Source organism: Peromyscus eremicus, chromosome 3, assembly GCF_949786415.1.
Source record: "Peromyscus eremicus chromosome 3, PerEre_H2_v1, whole genome shotgun sequence".
Classification (NCBI taxonomy): Eukaryota; Metazoa; Chordata; class Mammalia; order Rodentia; family Cricetidae; genus Peromyscus; species Peromyscus eremicus.
This window is the reverse complement of record NC_081418.1, coordinates 136,852,974-136,869,707: the sequence shown is the minus strand read 5'-3', so window position 1 is coordinate 136,869,707 and position 16,734 is coordinate 136,852,974. Positions and strand designations below refer to the sequence as shown.

At 45.5% G+C, this 16,734-nt stretch overlaps 1 protein-coding gene across 1 annotated transcript in view; it reads left to right on the top strand.

Moving 5' to 3' along the window:
- Positions 1–16,734, top strand: part of Galnt8 (polypeptide N-acetylgalactosaminyltransferase 8) — a 31,944-nt gene that overhangs the window by 8,187 nt on the left and 7,023 nt on the right. The window contains exons 3-10 of the mRNA XM_059258641.1: positions 1,146–1,312; positions 4,571–4,754; positions 6,000–6,197; positions 6,675–6,789; positions 11,063–11,248; positions 13,039–13,176; positions 13,578–13,673; positions 15,638–15,793. Coding sequence (XP_059114624.1) covers positions 1,146–1,312; positions 4,571–4,754; positions 6,000–6,197; positions 6,675–6,789; positions 11,063–11,248; positions 13,039–13,176; positions 13,578–13,673; positions 15,638–15,793 — 1,240 coding nt within the window. The remainder of the gene's footprint in view (positions 1–1,145; positions 1,313–4,570; positions 4,755–5,999; positions 6,198–6,674; positions 6,790–11,062; positions 11,249–13,038; positions 13,177–13,577; positions 13,674–15,637; positions 15,794–16,734) is intronic.

Genomic DNA, 16,734 nt, shown 5'->3' with positions numbered 1-16,734 from the left:
ACTACGTGCATATGGTGCACATACATATATGTAGGCAAACATCCATACACAGAAAATACAAATAAATAATTTAAAAAAGAAGCTTGCTTAAGAATGTTCCTCTAATTACTGTTCATAATTGCCCCAAAGCAAAAAAAAAACCCTGAATATCTTTGATATCTATGTTCTGGCAAATGGATAAGCAGTATATGCTAGATCTCTTCAATGCAATGTTATTGACCACAATAGGAAAGCTATTGGTACCTGCTGTGGCACTGATGACAATGTTATGCTCAGGAGAACATCTAACTTGTTTTTCACTTACATGAAAGCTCCAGGGCAGGTAAGTCTATAAAAACAGAAATTCAATCAGTGTATGCCTATGGCTGAGGGAACATGGACAGATGGGTTGGGAAGAAATAGCAAATAGCTGCTAATATTTTAGGCTTTCTTTATACATGATGAAACTTTCTAAAATGAGAGGCTGGGGAGATGGTGTGGTGAGTGAAGTGCTTGCTTCACAAAGTCCGGGTTCAGAGCCCTGGGCTCAGAGCTCCAGCACATGTCACCCAGTACTGGCAGCAGGTGGGTGTAGATGGAATTTCCATGGCCATCCAACTTGTAAAGATTCATGTTTAGTGAGAATTTCCATACTAACAAAATAAGGTTGAAAGCAATTGAGGAAGGCACTTGACATTGACCTCTGACCTACACGTACATCCCCTCTCCCCTAAAATTAATGCTAACCATTACTCCACTCTGTGACTGACAAAGTTAGGGGATCACATGCTTTTAAATAGGTGAATTCTATTGCATGTAAATTATTTCTCGATAATGTTTTTAAAACGAGGGCTTGGTCAATAGATACAAAGCCATAGTTGCACAGATGACTAAATTCTAGGCATCTGCTGGACAACATGTCTGTAGATGAATGTAAAGGAGATGGGCTGCCTCCGTGTAAGCAGAAACATTTTGGACAAATAGATAAAACAAAAAACCAAAACCCTTTTGGCTTCTTGGACAAAGACTTGAGACTTTCCTTCACCCGTTCAGTTTGAGGTTTAGTGAGTTGATAAAGAGAATACCATAGACACTGAGGAGGAAGACTGAACAGCAATGTTTAAATAATTAAAGAATACTGTGTTACAAAGAATGATGTCTTACAGGTGTCTTCAGAAGACATATCCTGCTCAGCTCCCATCCCTCAGTGTCATCCTCATCTTCCTGAATGAAGCTCTGTCTGTCATCCAGAGAGCTATCACCAGCATCATCAACCAGACCCCTCCTCGGTTGCTGAAGGAGATCATCCTGGTGGATGACTTTAGCTCCCACGGTGAGGAGCCTGAGGGAAGGATAAGCAAGCAGGATTACCATTGGTCATCTGAGCTTGGCAGGAAAGAGGTTGTCCCTTGGGCATTTGGGACATGGTGAGCGTCTCCCAGAGGGGAAAGTAAAGGATAATTTGGAGAGGGTCTCTGTGTGCTGGACACATTTAAATTTCACGATGCTGGGAGTACAGTTCATCATCTCAAATGCACAAGTAAGACACAGGAAAAACACAGGGTGTCACAACTGTGTGGCCTGCCAGTGTGGGTTTGGAGTCAGGTGCAGAACCATGTGACTCCAAAATTACCTATGCCCTAAGTGTACACTATGGTGGAGACCTGAGGGTTGAGGTGCATGAGACCCCAAGCAGGCCCTCAGACCCCAAGAAGGGATTCATAACCTCCCCTTATACCACAAGAACCAAATTTATCAGGTAAGGAAGCCTGGAGGAGAGAAAGCTTAGGGACCTGGGATTACTCTCAGTGGCAGCAAATTTTGTCACCTGGCCACCCAGTCCCAGGTCTAGCCTACCTAAGTAGGATACATGGGGAAGAGGCAGATTGTGGACTTTCTTTTTCTTTCTTTCTTTCTTCCTTTTTTCCTTCCTTCCTTCCTTTCTTCCTTCCTTCCTTCCTTCCTTCCTTCCTTCCTTCCTTCCTTTCTTTCTTTCTTTCTTTCCTTCCTTCCTTCCTTCCTTCCTTCCTTCTTTCTTTTTTTTTAGACATGGCTTCATGTAACTTAGGCTGGTCTAAAGCTCACTATACAGTCAAGGGTGACGTTGGTTACACTGTTTTCCCTCTTAAGTACTGGGATGATAGACATATACCACTATATTGAGTTCATGCAATACTGAGGATGGAGTCTGGTTTCCTGCATCTTAGGCAACCATGAAGGTGTAGCTTAGGTTGCCTTGCTGCCCTGTCCTTTCTCTCCAATTTTGTTACTGCAGTGCATCTGAGTCTTTGCCTTCTAAATTCATAACCCTGGCTCCCTCCCCTAAGAGATAGACCCTTAAGAATTGTAGCATCTCCATGACTTGCTTTCTTTGTGTGCAAAATGTGGTTGTTTATCAGAACCATCTTAAGAAGGATAGCTAACATGATTTTTTCTTAGTTCTACCACTTTTGTACATTGAATAAAAAGAAACTAGAATTAAATTATAGAATCAGAGATTTGGGCTAATGATAAGGAAGGATTTTCAAACCGTGTGGACTTAGGAAGTAGTAGACATTTGTTCTCTCACTGGGCATCTTTAAGGATGAGAGAGATGAGAAGAATTATCGAGTCTGAAGGTCATTGCAAGGAGAGAAAGAGAGGAGGTGAGGCTGAAAACTCAGCCTCTGAAAAAATACTTCTCTTCATTTACACAGATCCCCATTCTACCAGTGTGATTAATTCAATGAGAAGGGAGAAGATAAAATTGATAGAGCAGAATTTCACTGGAAATCATGAATGAGAACTAGTTTCATTTGTTTCTGGTCATGGAGATGGGTACCAACTTGTAGTCTGGTTCTGATGGTAAGAAAAAGGAGATCTAGACATGTACCCTGGACAGCTGAAGGCCAGGACCCACTTGGTGCTGTCTGAGGTGACCTTAGACAAGACCTCTCACTATCTCTGGGATTCAGTTTCTTCATGGAGCTGATGCAGGGGTCGAGAAGGAAGACCTCAAAAGATCCACCCTCTTTCCACGAATACAGACAAAGCTTCCTGTTATCCTAACTGCCACCATCATGGGACACATCATTCTCTCTTGGGCCTGGAATCAAATTACATTTTTGTTAACTTATCCTATTTATTGTTATGGTGTGAGGGGGTATGGGCATGCACATGCCACTGTGTACGTATGGCGGGAGTGTTACAAAATGGGGCCAGAGCCTGCAAGACGGCTCAGCAGACAAAGTGGCTTGCTTCCAGACTGGATGACCTGACTTAATTCCCCAGGAACTACACAGTAGAAGGAATGAGCTGGTTTTGTGGGATGTTCCCTGTCTTCCACATGTGTGCAGTGGTATGTGTGCAACCCCACTACGGAATAAATAGGCAAAGAAAGAAAGAAAAGATAAATGAAAACTAAGACCAGGCTGATGTTAGTACCATGGCCATGTAAGTGTTGATTTTAGGAGCTGGCTACCCGAGACTTCACAAATATATTCATCTTTTGAGAGAGGAACCAACAAGAATTCCATCCCTTGGATGTAAGGAGAGAGGAGGTGCTGGTGGTGGGGGTGGGGAGCTTAATGAATTCAGGCAACTGTGCAGTGGTTCTTGAGCCAGTGTGTGGTTAAAGACAGTACCGCTGTGCCACTAAATGGATGTGTGATTTGGAAAGTTTCTTCTCTTCCCATGCCTAAGTTTCCCTTCATCTGTACAGTGGGAATATGTTAGTGCTATCATTCACAGGGTTCTATAAATGATTACGTGAATTAATATTATCAGTGATGCCTTGTAGTACCAGCCCTTAGGAGGCTAAGGAAGGAGGATTACTTTGAGTCTGAGGCTAGTCTAGATTACAGAGTAAGATTGTCTCAAAAACCAACCAAGCCAAAAAATGTATGTCATCAGTGGATAACTGGGTCATTTGATTAGCTATTTTGCATACTACTGAGTGATTTGCATAAAAGCTGAAGCTGCTTTCAAATATGCAAAGAAGGCAACTGGTAGCCTGAGTTAACAAAGGCAGAGACAGGCTTTACAGAACGAGAGGGGATGGGGGAAGGAAAAAAACCACTGTAAACAGTCTGGGAAGAGTGAGTCTTGCTTGCATAATATTGAGAATAAACTCCTCAGCTAGATTCAGCTAGATGCTGGCATAGATCAGTCTGAGCATTTGTACCCATTGTGACGTAATCAGAACAGACAGGGATGTCTAAAACAAAGCAAAGCTGCTTATTCGGGTTCTCTAGGAAGCCCTGCAGTTAAGCTGTGGTGGTTCCCCAGGCTGTCTCTGCAAACTGTCCACCAGTGCTACAACTTTAAGTACCTGCCCTGTTTCTTTGCCTACGAGTTTCTGGGTATGTAAGATGTACTTTTGACCAGTGCTTCACATCTCCTAAACAGGGAGATTCAAGGGCAGGGAAAGGAAATGAGGAATGGTAATTGTCTGGAGGGAAAATGCTGGGCAAACGTTATCTACATCCTCGGTCAAGGCTCTGGAGTTGCTCACCTTACAGTGGCATCCCCCACACGCTATTACAGGACAATGTATAATTTCCGCATCACATTCTTTTTTTTCACTCAGTGTCTCTATGTGTCTGGTTGGTAGGAGAACTGAAGGGAAGATTGGATGAGGCGATTATGCTTTACAACCAGAGCTTTCCAGTCCTACTGAAACTTATAAGGCACACAAAGAGAAGAGGTCTTGCTCAAGCCCGCAACACTGGCCTGGAAGCTGCTACAGCTGATGTGGTTGCCATCTTGGATGCTCACATTGAAGTGAACATTGGATGGTAAGGTTCTGGAAGGCTGCTGCTTTCAGGAAAAGACAGAACTAAGTTATTGTATATGGCAAGTCAGGATGGTGTCGAGACAGGAAATACTGACACCAGTCCTTGAACAAAGGGAGGTTGTAAAGCTTTCATTCAGGGAGTCTTGTTGGACACAAGAAATAGTGTAAACCTGGTGTGACACATGCCCATAATCTCTTGATTGGAATATAGAGGCAGGAGGGTCACAAAGTCAAGGCTAGTCTGGGCCACACTGCATGCATGCACGAGAGAGGTGTGTGTGTGTGTGTGTTGTTTTTCCATCCGCTTAGTGACTACCCCCGAATCTACTGATATTTTAACTACCATCTTCATTCCCCCCACCCCCTACCCCCATAGTCGGTGCTCCTCAACTGCCACCAAATATAGTTTTTAACTAAGTCTCTGTCGTTCTACTTACCAATAAAGGCTGGGGAGTCAGATGTTGGGGTGAAAACCTGCTAGCTCAGAGAGGCTGAGGAGCAACCAGCTGAACTTTTTTTTTTGGCTGGAGACCCAGCAAGAGAAGCATCTCTCCAGCTGTCCCAAACCAAAAAGATCACCAAACTCCAAGTCCCTCCCTCCTCCTTCCTGTGCATCTCTCTATCTGTCTTCCTGGCTCCTCCAGACTCTCTATGGCTAATTCCTATCAACTAGTTGCTGGCTCTGCCCTCTGAGCCAAGGCTGATTTTATTAACATGGTCTTGGGGTTCACAGTGTAATCAAATATCTTGCAACAGGTAGGGGCTTAAAATATTGACAGCCAGACCCTGACTTTGCTGAATATTTTGTGACTTTGAATAGCCACTTCACTAAACATTTGTATATTTATCTTTAAAACATTGCACTGGCAATTTCTCTTGTTTTCCTAGCTCTTAAATGACATGAAATAAAGATTACATGAAAAATGTGGACAATCACACAGGAGACAGACACCATTTGGAAACAGAAATAATGCAAACTTAGATAGTTACAGTTCTCATTCACAGGGGCCTGGGTGTGACAGCTGGACACTAATTTCAAATCTGCTCTTGGCCTGGCTCAGCTGCTAGGAGCCCCAGCTATCCAGAACCTAGGAAATTCTCCAGACACTGGAGAGTCCTTTCTAGTTTCCACCCAACTGAAATAAAAATGCCTTCCATGTGAGGGCAAGGTTCACAGTGTCTGTCTGCTGCAGCCCACTGCTGACCCACATAGCCACACGTCTGCTCTTACTATGTTCTCTTCTAGGGCTGAGCCCATTTTGTCTCGGATTCAGGAAGACCACACTGTGGTCGTGTCTCCTGTGTTTGACAACATTGATTTCAATACCTTCGAACTGGAAAAGCAGGAACTGGCAGTGGATGGGTTTGACTGGCAGCTGTGGTGCCAGTATGATCATGTACCACAAGCCTGGCTTCAGCTGGATGATGTCACTGCTCCAATGACGTAAGCATGCGTGTGCTGAGAGAGCTTAATCAGAATGAACTGTGCAGGACTTGTCTGTCTCTGATGACTGTAATGGAGGCAAGGTGGAGGAGCAGATAAGGGATAAGAGAAACATGTAACAGGGATAACAATAATAAAAAACCTAAAGGTCTGAGCCTAGAATAGAAATCATAGACATTTGGCATTATCTAGGTTTTCAGACAAAAATCAAATTTTTAGCATTTTAGAAAGTACTTGAGGCAACTTCTAGCATTACCAGACCATGAAGAAAGATGACATTCCGGTATCATTTGCGAAGGGTGGTGATGGTACAGTGAGCACACTTTCAGTCTAGCCTTATCATTTCAGAAAGCCTTCAGCATAAGAAAAGACTTAGGCAGAATTCTGAAGACCACTGTGGGGCTTCCCAGCCCTCCCCTCTATGCTGACCTGTTTTTTGAAGGGGGATTAGTAACCTTCTTACCACGTACTTTGCAGAAGTCCTTCCATCATGGGTATCCTGGCCGCCAACAGGATCTTCTTGACAGAGATTGGAGCTCTGGATGGTGGGATGCTAGTCTATGGAGGAGAGAATGTGGAACTTAGCTTAAGGGTATGTACTTGGCTCTCTTCTCTAAGGGACCAAGCAGAGGGGGATTATTGGAAAGTCATAGGAATTCTGGAATCCTAGAAATCAGCTGAATGATTGCTCAAGAGATGGATAGATTGTTGGATTTCCAGGTCTCTAGACTGAAGAGCAAGTGGTAGGCAAGGGGACTGTGGAGCAGAACTTTCTGGTATAGGCCTGTATCATGTGATCTGAGAGTTTTGGTGGTCAGTGGTAGAGTTGAGGCTGTGAAGATGTTCCTTTTTCTCCAGAGGATTCCAGGAATTTTTAATTTCTGGGGTACACCATCTTTAGGGGAGACAAGTCCAAAGACTTGCTGGACAAGCCTTCTACCACTGAGGTACAGTCCAAGCTCCTTTAGTTTTGAGCAAGGTCTTTCCCAGTTGCCTAGGCTGGCTTTGAAGTTGCCATTCTTCTCCGCTTCTCTGAGCTTCCCAAATCAGACTCTCCAGCAGGAATTTTAAGGTTGAATTCTGCTTTTTAAAGTAAGAAGGCTTTGCTTGTTTGTTTTGTTTTTCAAGACAGGGTTTCTCTGTGTAGCCCTGGCTGTCCAGGAACTTACTCTGTAGACCGGGATGGCCTCAAACTCACAGAGATCTGCCTGCCTCTGTCTCCTGAGTGCTGGGATTAGAGGCGTGTTCCACCACCACCTGGCTCAATAAGATGGCTTTTTAAAAAAGGCTTTTATTATATCTATTCATTTCTCTCCCTCCTCTCTCTCTCTCTCTCTCTCTCTCTCTCTCTCTCTCTCTCTCTCTCTCTGTCGCTCTTGGTGTCTGTCTGTCTGTCTGTCATACAATCATGGGAAAGTTTATAAACTCTGAAGGAGTAGATTTCAACAAACGTTTTTGTTTCCTGCTTTAACGAGACTCATTGCAGTGGTAGCCCGGGGTCCGGTAAGCCAGCTTAGCTCAGTGGATGAGCCTCAGGCTCAGGGAGAGACCCTGGAGAGACTCCCAGGGAGGGTTACCTTGGATCTCCACAGCCCAGGTGGTGGCTGCCTCTTTCTGTGCGTGAGCAAGCTGAAGCTCGAGGAAGGTGGTGTTTTGTCTAACCAGCCAGATGAGGAGTCAGTATGTGAACACAGGCCGGCCTGACTCCAAGTTTCTCCTGACTGTTCAGGAGAAACTCCTCTGTGGGTCAAGAGCTGAAGGGGTAGGAGAGGGGGTCACCAATTTTGAATGTCGTCACTTAATAAGACTAAATCCTCAGGCTTAGTCTTCTATCACTTCTGCTATGTTAGCTGAATTGGCAGGGTGTGGGCCAGCAGCTCTTGGGTCAGGGAAGGGTGCAGGAGGCTGACAACCTAAATTGGAGCAACTTGCCAGAATTTTGCCAGAAATTGCCACCCCTTGAGGTCACCGTGAAGAAAAGACACAGGAAATATGATAGAGGCCCAGTAGGATGAGAAAATTCTTTCATCTACTGCCACCAAAACCATATTTTGGGGAGTTGGAGAAACGGCTCTGTGGTTAAGAGCATGTGGTATGCTTACGGACAACCAGAGTTTGATTCCCAGCACCCATGGCGGGCAGCTCACAGCAACTTTTAACTCCACCTCCAGGGGGTCTGATGTCCTTTTCTAGATCCTGTGGGTATCTGTATTCACATACACATACCACCACCACCCCAGGCACACACATATCATTTAAACAAGAAAATAAATCTTTAAAAAACCCATGTTTTCAAAGCCAAATATCAGCACATACGATCAGCGAGTGAGCTGGTGCTCCGTCAGGTTGGTTCAGACCCCAAGTCGTGGGAATATGGGGAAGAACTGCTCAAGTTAGTGATGTATCATTTCAAACCAGGTGTCAGGGCCAGACACATTCTTTCCTTTTTCCTTAAGTACTGAGGACTCATTACTACCGAGCTATTCCCAGACCCCCTTTACTTTCGGCCTTGAGATGTGATCCACTAAATTGCTCAGGATGGCCTTGAATAGACTCTGTAGTTCAGATAAGCTTTGAATTTCCAATTTTCCCTCAGCCTCTATGGTAACTGGAATGACAGACCTGTAGCCTGAAGTTTCTCGGTCCCATCTGGTCCTGCCTGGGCAGCATCCGTTTTTATAAAATAATCACTCAGAAGCTTAATATTAATAAAAACTGTTTGGTCTATGGCTCAGACTTCTTGCTAGCTAGCTCTTTCATCTTAAATTAACCCATGTCTATTAATCTATGTATTGCCATGTGACTGTGTTGTTACAGGTCTGTTGACAAGTTGCTCCTTGGGCAGGGGGCTGGCATCTGCTCAACTCTGCCTTTCTTCTCCCTCCTGGCTATAACCTGTCTTGCCACAGGCCAGAGCAGCTTCTTTATTAACCAATGGTAGCAACACATAGTCACAGCACACAGAAAGACCATCCCACAGCACTTCCCCTTTTCTGTCTGATCAACAAGGAGAGTTTTCGTTTTAGAATAGTAAAATTACATATAACAAAATAGTTATCAAGCAAGAATTACAGTTATGATATCTAGTCTATTTGTATTTAGCAAAATTAAAGAAAATATTCTATCATCTATCCTGTCTTTGTGAGTCTAAAGTTTTATATCTAATTTACCTTTTATTATAACTAAGGAGAACTATAATTATAATTATCTAGTCTTCTGTATGCTATGAATATGTGTTGCTAACATTGGTTAATAAATAAAGCTGCTTGGGCCTATGGCAGAGCAGAATATAGCTAGGTGGGAAAACCGAACTGAATACAGGGAGAAAGAAGGACGGAGTTGAGGGGAGATGCCAGCCTGCCGCCCAAGGAGCAACATGCCTACAGACCTGTAATGCCATGGCCATTGAGTGGTTATTTTCTAAAAACAGCTGCTGCCTGGGCAGGCAGGACGGAGAAACTTCAGTCTACACAGACCTGAGCCAAGAAGTCCTGAACGTCTTTCACTGTGTCTCTCCTCCCCTTGTCCCCCCCCCCACTTTCCTTTCTTCTCTTCTCATGCTTTTTCCCCCTCTAGACAGGGTCTCACTTTGTGGCCTTGGCTGGCTTACAGCTTGCTGTGTAGACCAGGCAGGGTGTTCTAGAACATACACTACTCCTGCTTCTGTCTGCCGAGGTCTGAGCTTATAGGTGCGCATCATCACATCTAGCAAGATGTGCTTATAAACTCATCGTGTCTGTGATCAGGGGTCTATGCAAGGCTGGAAACCAATACTCAGTCAGGAGCAGGCTCTCACTTAGGCTGAACTGGAGAAGGACTTGCCTTTAAGGTCACAGGTCATTGATAGTGTTCAACACCAACAGAGGCAACATTCGGTGTTTCTTTGTTTTGTTTTTGTTTGCTTCTTTGTTTTGTTTTTGTTTTTGTTTTGTTTTGTTTTTTCCTGCCTGGCACTTGGAAGCCCCTCTTAGTTTCTGGTCATGTGACCCTCCCTGTTTGGTAGCTTATCCCACCGTGGCTTGCTTCTTCAAAGCTAACAAAAGATTCTGTCTTCTAGCAAGATGGGCATTGCTGTCTTTTATCACACAATGACACACAGATGCAAAAGTGCCCTGTTGTCCCGGCCATGGTTTGTTGGTGGGAAGGTGGCAGGCCCATACTCCAGAAAAAAGGGTTGGGGGAGGGTGCTGACCCCAGGAGGAAGGACCAAGGAGGCTACCAGCATCTGCCCACCTTACAGATGTGTATCTGGCATGCTAGTAGAAAAGGATTCTGGGAAGCTGGCTAACGAGAGAGGCTCCTGACAAGGTGTCTCAGGTGTCTTGGACTCCTTGTTCTGAGTAACAGAGGCAATCCCTTCTCCGAGCCTCTCAGGAGAACTTCCGGAAGGAGGTTGGATTGACAGAGCTGTTTGACACCGGGAGAGAAGCAGTCTGAAAGGCTAGGTCGATTTATATAAGAAGTTTGGGAGGTGCCATAGTGGTGGGAGTGGGAAGATCAAGGTTTCCAAGCTGATTGTGGTGGCTCATGTTCCTAATCCCAGCACTTAAGGAACTAAGGCAGGAAGACTGCAGTGAGGCCAGTAGGCCAACTTGAGCTACAGGGTGAGACCCTGTCTCAAAAGGGGAGGGTCTTTCTGGGCGGTGATGGCACACACCTTTAATCCCAGCACTTGGGAAGCAGAGGCAGGAGGATCTCTGTGAGTTCAAGGCCAGCCTGGTCTACAAAGAGAGTTCCAGGATAGCCAGAGCTGTTACACAGAGAAACTCTGTCTCGAAAAGCCAAAAAGAAAGAAGGGTCTTTGCCAGTTCATTGGCTGTAGGGTTGTGGTATTGAGGGAAGGTGGCATTGTCTCTCTCCTGCAGGTGTGGCAGTGTGGAGGGAAGATTGAGATCTTACCCTGCTCCCGGATCGCTCACCTAGGGAGATACTACAAGCCCTATGCCATGAACCTAGATACTCCCTTGCGGCGGAATGCTCTGCGGGTGGCTGAAACCTGGATGGACAAACACAAATACATGGTCTACTTGGCCTGGAACATTCCTCTCAAGGTTGGTCATGGATTGAATAGAAGGGAAAAGGAAGGAAGAGAAGGTAGCAGTGATGGTGGAGAATGAGAAGCTGTGGGACAAACACAATGTCCTGGGCTCAGTGGATTAAGGCACGGTCCCCAGTGTGACAGCAGTTCCCAGTTGTATGTATATAAGTATAGCACTGTGTCCAGACACTGTTTGATGTATCCATTTTTCTCCTTTGGGTTTTTTTTTTTTAAGATGGCATCTTCACAGTATCTCAGGACTGTTTAGAGCTCATGGCAATCATGCCTCAGCTTCTTCAGTGTGGAGAAATAGAGGTACTGGCTCATAGGTGAATTCCTTCACCATCAGAGTGCACCTACAGGGTAGTTTTATGGATGAGGAAGCCCAGGCACAAAGCGAGTTGGAAAGAAATTCTTGAAGATAACACTGGTGCAGATAGTGAGGAGCAGAGACTAAACTCAAACATGTCTGCCTTTCAGATTCCATGTTCTTCATTTCATACCGAGCGGGGTGGAACACAGGGCCTTTTTGTCCTCCATCCTCCTCTACAACAGGGACTTATGTAGCCCTGGATGGCTTTGAACTTGTTCTGTAGCTGAGGATGACCCTGGGTTCTGACCCCTTCACTTCCACTTCCTAAGGGCTGGGATTATAAGCGTGTGCCACCATACTTGGTTTCATGCAGTGCTGGGGATCAAACCCAGGGCTTCATGCATTCTAGACAAGCATTCTACCAACAGAGCAACATACCCAGGCCAGGCATTTGTTCTCTTAAGAGGGTGCAGGTAGGACAGGCGGCATGGATGAATGGAGGAGGTACTGTAGCATTCCTGGATTCTCATGAATGGGGGTGCTTTGAACTGAGCCCACTTTCCCCAGGCTGCTGTGCTGTCTCCTCTCCCTGACCTCTGGATCCTGTTTGTTGAGGCATGTTTGACTCACAGAGACCAGTCACCTCACTGACAAACTCCTCTTCCATCACAGGATACGTTCAGGGAGTCTCCAGAGAGCAGGGGAGTCTGGGCAGTGATAGGCTGTGGAATTGGCCTAGAAGGAAAAGCCTAGAGATCAGGATCGAGGTGGGACTCAGGAACCAGTAGATCAGGAGAAGATAAAAATGAGCAGAAATTCCTGAACCTCCTTCCGAGTTCAAAGTCATGAAAGGGGTTTCAGCAGGCTCCTGCAGTTAGCTCCCTGTTGGGAGAGAAAGTCTTCTGGTATTCAGGGTAGCCGGCGGCATGGCGGGCAAATGAGCACCCCCTCCATCATCCTTAGCGTTCTATCTCAGCAGTGTTGTAGTGTCATAAAGGAAGCCATAAAGGAAGTTCCCTAAACCAAGGAACTAAGTACCATCAGAAACAGACCTTACAAGAATTCTGGGAAGATGATAGATACACAGTTTCTGCATTTCCTTCTCTACCTGCCTCCTTAGTCTTCCTTCACAGTGGTTCCTCACAAGCACCACTTCCACAAGGTTCCATCACAGTACCAGAAGTTTTGTTTAAGCATTTTCTGGCCACTGTATTTTATATCCTTTTGATTCCAGTGGCATCTCAAAACGGGAGAAATCAGTCATGAGAAATAAGCTTGAGTGGCCCCCACACAGGATCTGTCAGGATAAAAAGCCAGCCAGGGTGCCTAGGGCTCCAGGCTTCTGCTTTCCCTCTGTCAATAAAAGAGATCAAAGTCATCATCTCTGAGTTCTAAGAAAAGAGCCAGTGCCCACACAGTCCACAGGAACCGATGGAGTCAAGGGTGTTTTCAAGTCTAATGAACACATACCACCCGTATTTTCTCTTCAGAATTCTGGAATCGACTATGGAGACATTTCTTCCAGAAAGGCACTCCAGGAGAAACTGAAATGCAAATCCTTTGACTGGTACCTGAAAAATATCTACCCACTCCTGAAGCCAGTCCCCAACATCATCTGCTATGGAAGAGTATGTACTGGAAATCTACAGCTCAGATTTGAACGGTTTCATTGTAAAAAGTCAAGGCTAGAAACCCAAAGCAGTCAAGGAGTTGGCCTGAATCTATCCTGCCCAAGCCCCCTCCAACTACTTCTCTTTCTTCTTGCTCCTGAGAGGCTTCCTTTCTTCTCATTCTTCCCAATACCTTGTTCTTTTTCTCCTCCACCTCTGCATCCTTTGCTTGACGCCCTTACCTCCCCATCCCACATTTGACTTCACTCCTCTGAACTGGGCAGGAGCAGATCACCCTCTGCTGGTAGTGTTTTCTGTCATCCGGTGGTATAACCAAAACCCAAACCAAAAAACACGGGGCCTGAGGTGTCTTCTTTCTATGATTCTTTCCAACAGTGTGGTTGTGTTTTCTCCTTTAGATTAAAAATTCACTGGATGAAAGTGTTTGCCTGGACCGAGGACCTGTTCCAGGCAACTCTCCCAAAATGAAACCTTGCCGTGAGCTCAGTGAACAGGTATTTCCCACTGGTATCCCTGCCAAGGTAGTAGGTCTGTACTGGCTCAGAGAACCTGTGCCACAAGTTAGCAGTTCCTTACTGTTAGAGGATGGGGAAGGCAGGAGATGAGCATTCTGGGTAATGTGTAAGCATGTACTGTTCAAAAAGTACAGTAGTGACAGGCAGGCCCACAGGGGCAGGGAGAACAGGCAGGAGGGCTCTAGGGATGACATTCATTCTCCAGGGGACAGTTTTATTGGCAGCCTCCCCCCATCATTTCTTATCCTCTAAACTTGTGGCTCTGCTATTCATTCTGATGTGTGCCTTGGAAATTGGACAAGCAAGCCCATCTGCACTCCTGCAGAAGGAAGTTGGCTAGAGAAGAGAGGGAGAAGGGGGATCCCTGTGCTGGTTGGGATAGATATGGTGGCGCCAAGCGGAGGGTGTTAGAGAACTTTGTTATTGAGACTACAGACATATATTATCTTACTTTGCTTTAAAAATGTATTTAAAGATATATTTACTTTATATGTATGAGTGTTTTGCCTAGATACATGTAGGTGCATTGCATGAGTGCTTGGTGCCCAGTGCCCACAGAGGACAGAAGAGGGCATAGGATCCCGTGTAACTGGAGTTACAGACAGTTATGAACCACCATGTGGGTGCTGGGAACTGAACTGAGGTCCTTTACAAGAATATCCAGAGATCCTAACTGCTGAGCCACATCTCCAGCTTTGCCACCCCCAAATCTTGGTTTGCCTGCTGCCATCCACCTTATTCCAAGTGCTGGGTCAACAGGTACTTGCCAACCCACCCAGTTATGCAGTGCCAGTGATCACACCCAGAGTTTCCTGCATGCTAGTCAGGCACTGTACCCGTGAGCTTTTTAGTTTGTACATTGTCCTTGCAGAGAACTTTCAGGGTTACCTGGTAGAGGTAATAGCCGCAGAAACTATTGGAAACCTGAGCCACAAAGACTCATCCAAGCTATGTCAGGTTGGGAATTTGAAGGCAAGCTGCTTCCCTGGGATCAGCATCACTTGGATGACCAACATCACTTGTGCTTCTATTGATAGTGTCTTCACTTCAGTTGAGATCATTCTTCAAAGATAAGTCCCATCCGTCATCCATACCAGCCATGATTCTTTTAGAACCCTGTTTATCAGCTATTCATTGCTATGGTAGAATACCTGTGATCAACAACTTAGGGTCAAAAGATTTATTTTGGCTCAAGGTTCCAGTCTATGGTTGCATGGCTCCAAGTTGTGGGCCTCTGGTGAGGCAGAACATCATATCAAAGTTGTTAGCAGGGGTGCAAGCATAGGAAGGGTGGGGGAGAGATCAGGGACAAGATGCAATCCTTAGAACATGTTCCTAGTAGCCTCCTCTGACTAGTCCTCCCCCGCAACAATATCATCAAATTAGGAATCCACAAAGGAGATGCTGAATCCATTGATTAGCATGCCCAAGACCCAGTCAGCTCTCAGTGATTGGATCCACCAGCTGGTCACCAACCATTCAACCTATGAGCCTCTGGGGGATATGTTATAGCTCATCATAGAGCCCTTGTAGGAAGGAGGATGGGCTGAGTGTCCCTGTCTGCCCTTCTTGCTAGAATGTGCCAGGGCTGGTGAGAAAGGCAGTGAGACCCATGTCCCAGGATGTTCATGCTCTCCCCATGCCTAGGTCACCCATCCTCATGTCTTCCCCGAGTTCCTGAAGTTTCTATGGCAGTGTCTAGGGAGAAAACTACCACCTTGGAACTGACTGTGAAGTTGGGTCTCCTGAACACAGAAAGGTGGTTGAGAAGGAAAAATACTTAAGACTGTTAAGTGACTTCAGAGGGCTTGAGCTCAAATCCTATCCTGGGCACTTTTAGAATGTTCTCAACCCTCTCTGTAGCCAGGTTTTCTAGCATACAGTTTAATGGCTGAGGCCTCCCTGCTCGCTGGGCCCAGCATGGTGTCCTTGCTCTCTTGTAGAACGTGTACTACCTCCTTTCTGGAGAATTCTACGTGGGGGAACTAACCAATGAGCAATACTGCCTGGCGGACTCTGGCCGTGGGGAAAAGCCCACATTAGAGCTGTGCTCTGAGGCAGAGAATAGAGGAGCACACATCTATTGGGACTTTCAGCAGGTGAGTTGCTTGGGGTTGAAAGGGCAGTTATCCAGACACAGCATGAAAGGTTCAGGTGTGGCTGTATCTACAGCGCTTTATGAAAATGATTTCTATGCTAGTATGTGGGGAGAAAACCACACACACACACACACACACACACACACACACACACACACACACACCAACAAAACCCCTAACAATCATCTCAGGATTTGTTGTGCCACTATCTTCTTGCTGTGTTGTTGCCTCATGGTTGATAGTTTCTGATCCATCTTCTTGTTGTGTTGTTGCCTCATGGTTGATAGTTTCTGATCCATCTTCTTGCTGTGTGTTGTTGCCTCAAGGCTGATAGTTTCTGATCCATCAGAGTGGCACTTCACGAAGGTTGTATGGCTGTGATACTTCCTTAAGACAACTGAATATTTTGCATCAATGGTACTGGCTATGAAGCTGGGTCTCCTGAATACAGAGGAGTGATTAAGAGAGAAAACTCCTTCAGATTGCTGTGGTTCCAACCTGCTCTCGTTACTTTTAGAAAGTTCCCTTCCCTCTCTGTAGCTAGTTTCCCTTATACATAAAATGGAGACAATAAATATCTACTTTATGGGATAGCATGTGACAGGCATTTGGCACATGCCCAACAAACAGGAACATTTGATGCATATGAGTCGCTGCCTTTAATTTTATTAGTACTAATATCAGACTTGGGAGCACTGGGTGGAAACATATAAAAGCCCTTCCTTCAGTTGAGTGCACACCTTTGATGCTAGCACTTAGGAGGCAGAAGCAGGAGGATCACCAAGAGCTCAAGGCCAGCTTGGTCTACATGGTGAGTTCTATGCCTACACCCTGAGACCCTGCCTCAAAGAACAAATAAAGCTTCTCCTTTGACTTCAGCATCGGATGACCAGAACAGGGTGGAGAGAATTTGCCAGAAGGCCTGTGACAGTAACATGGGG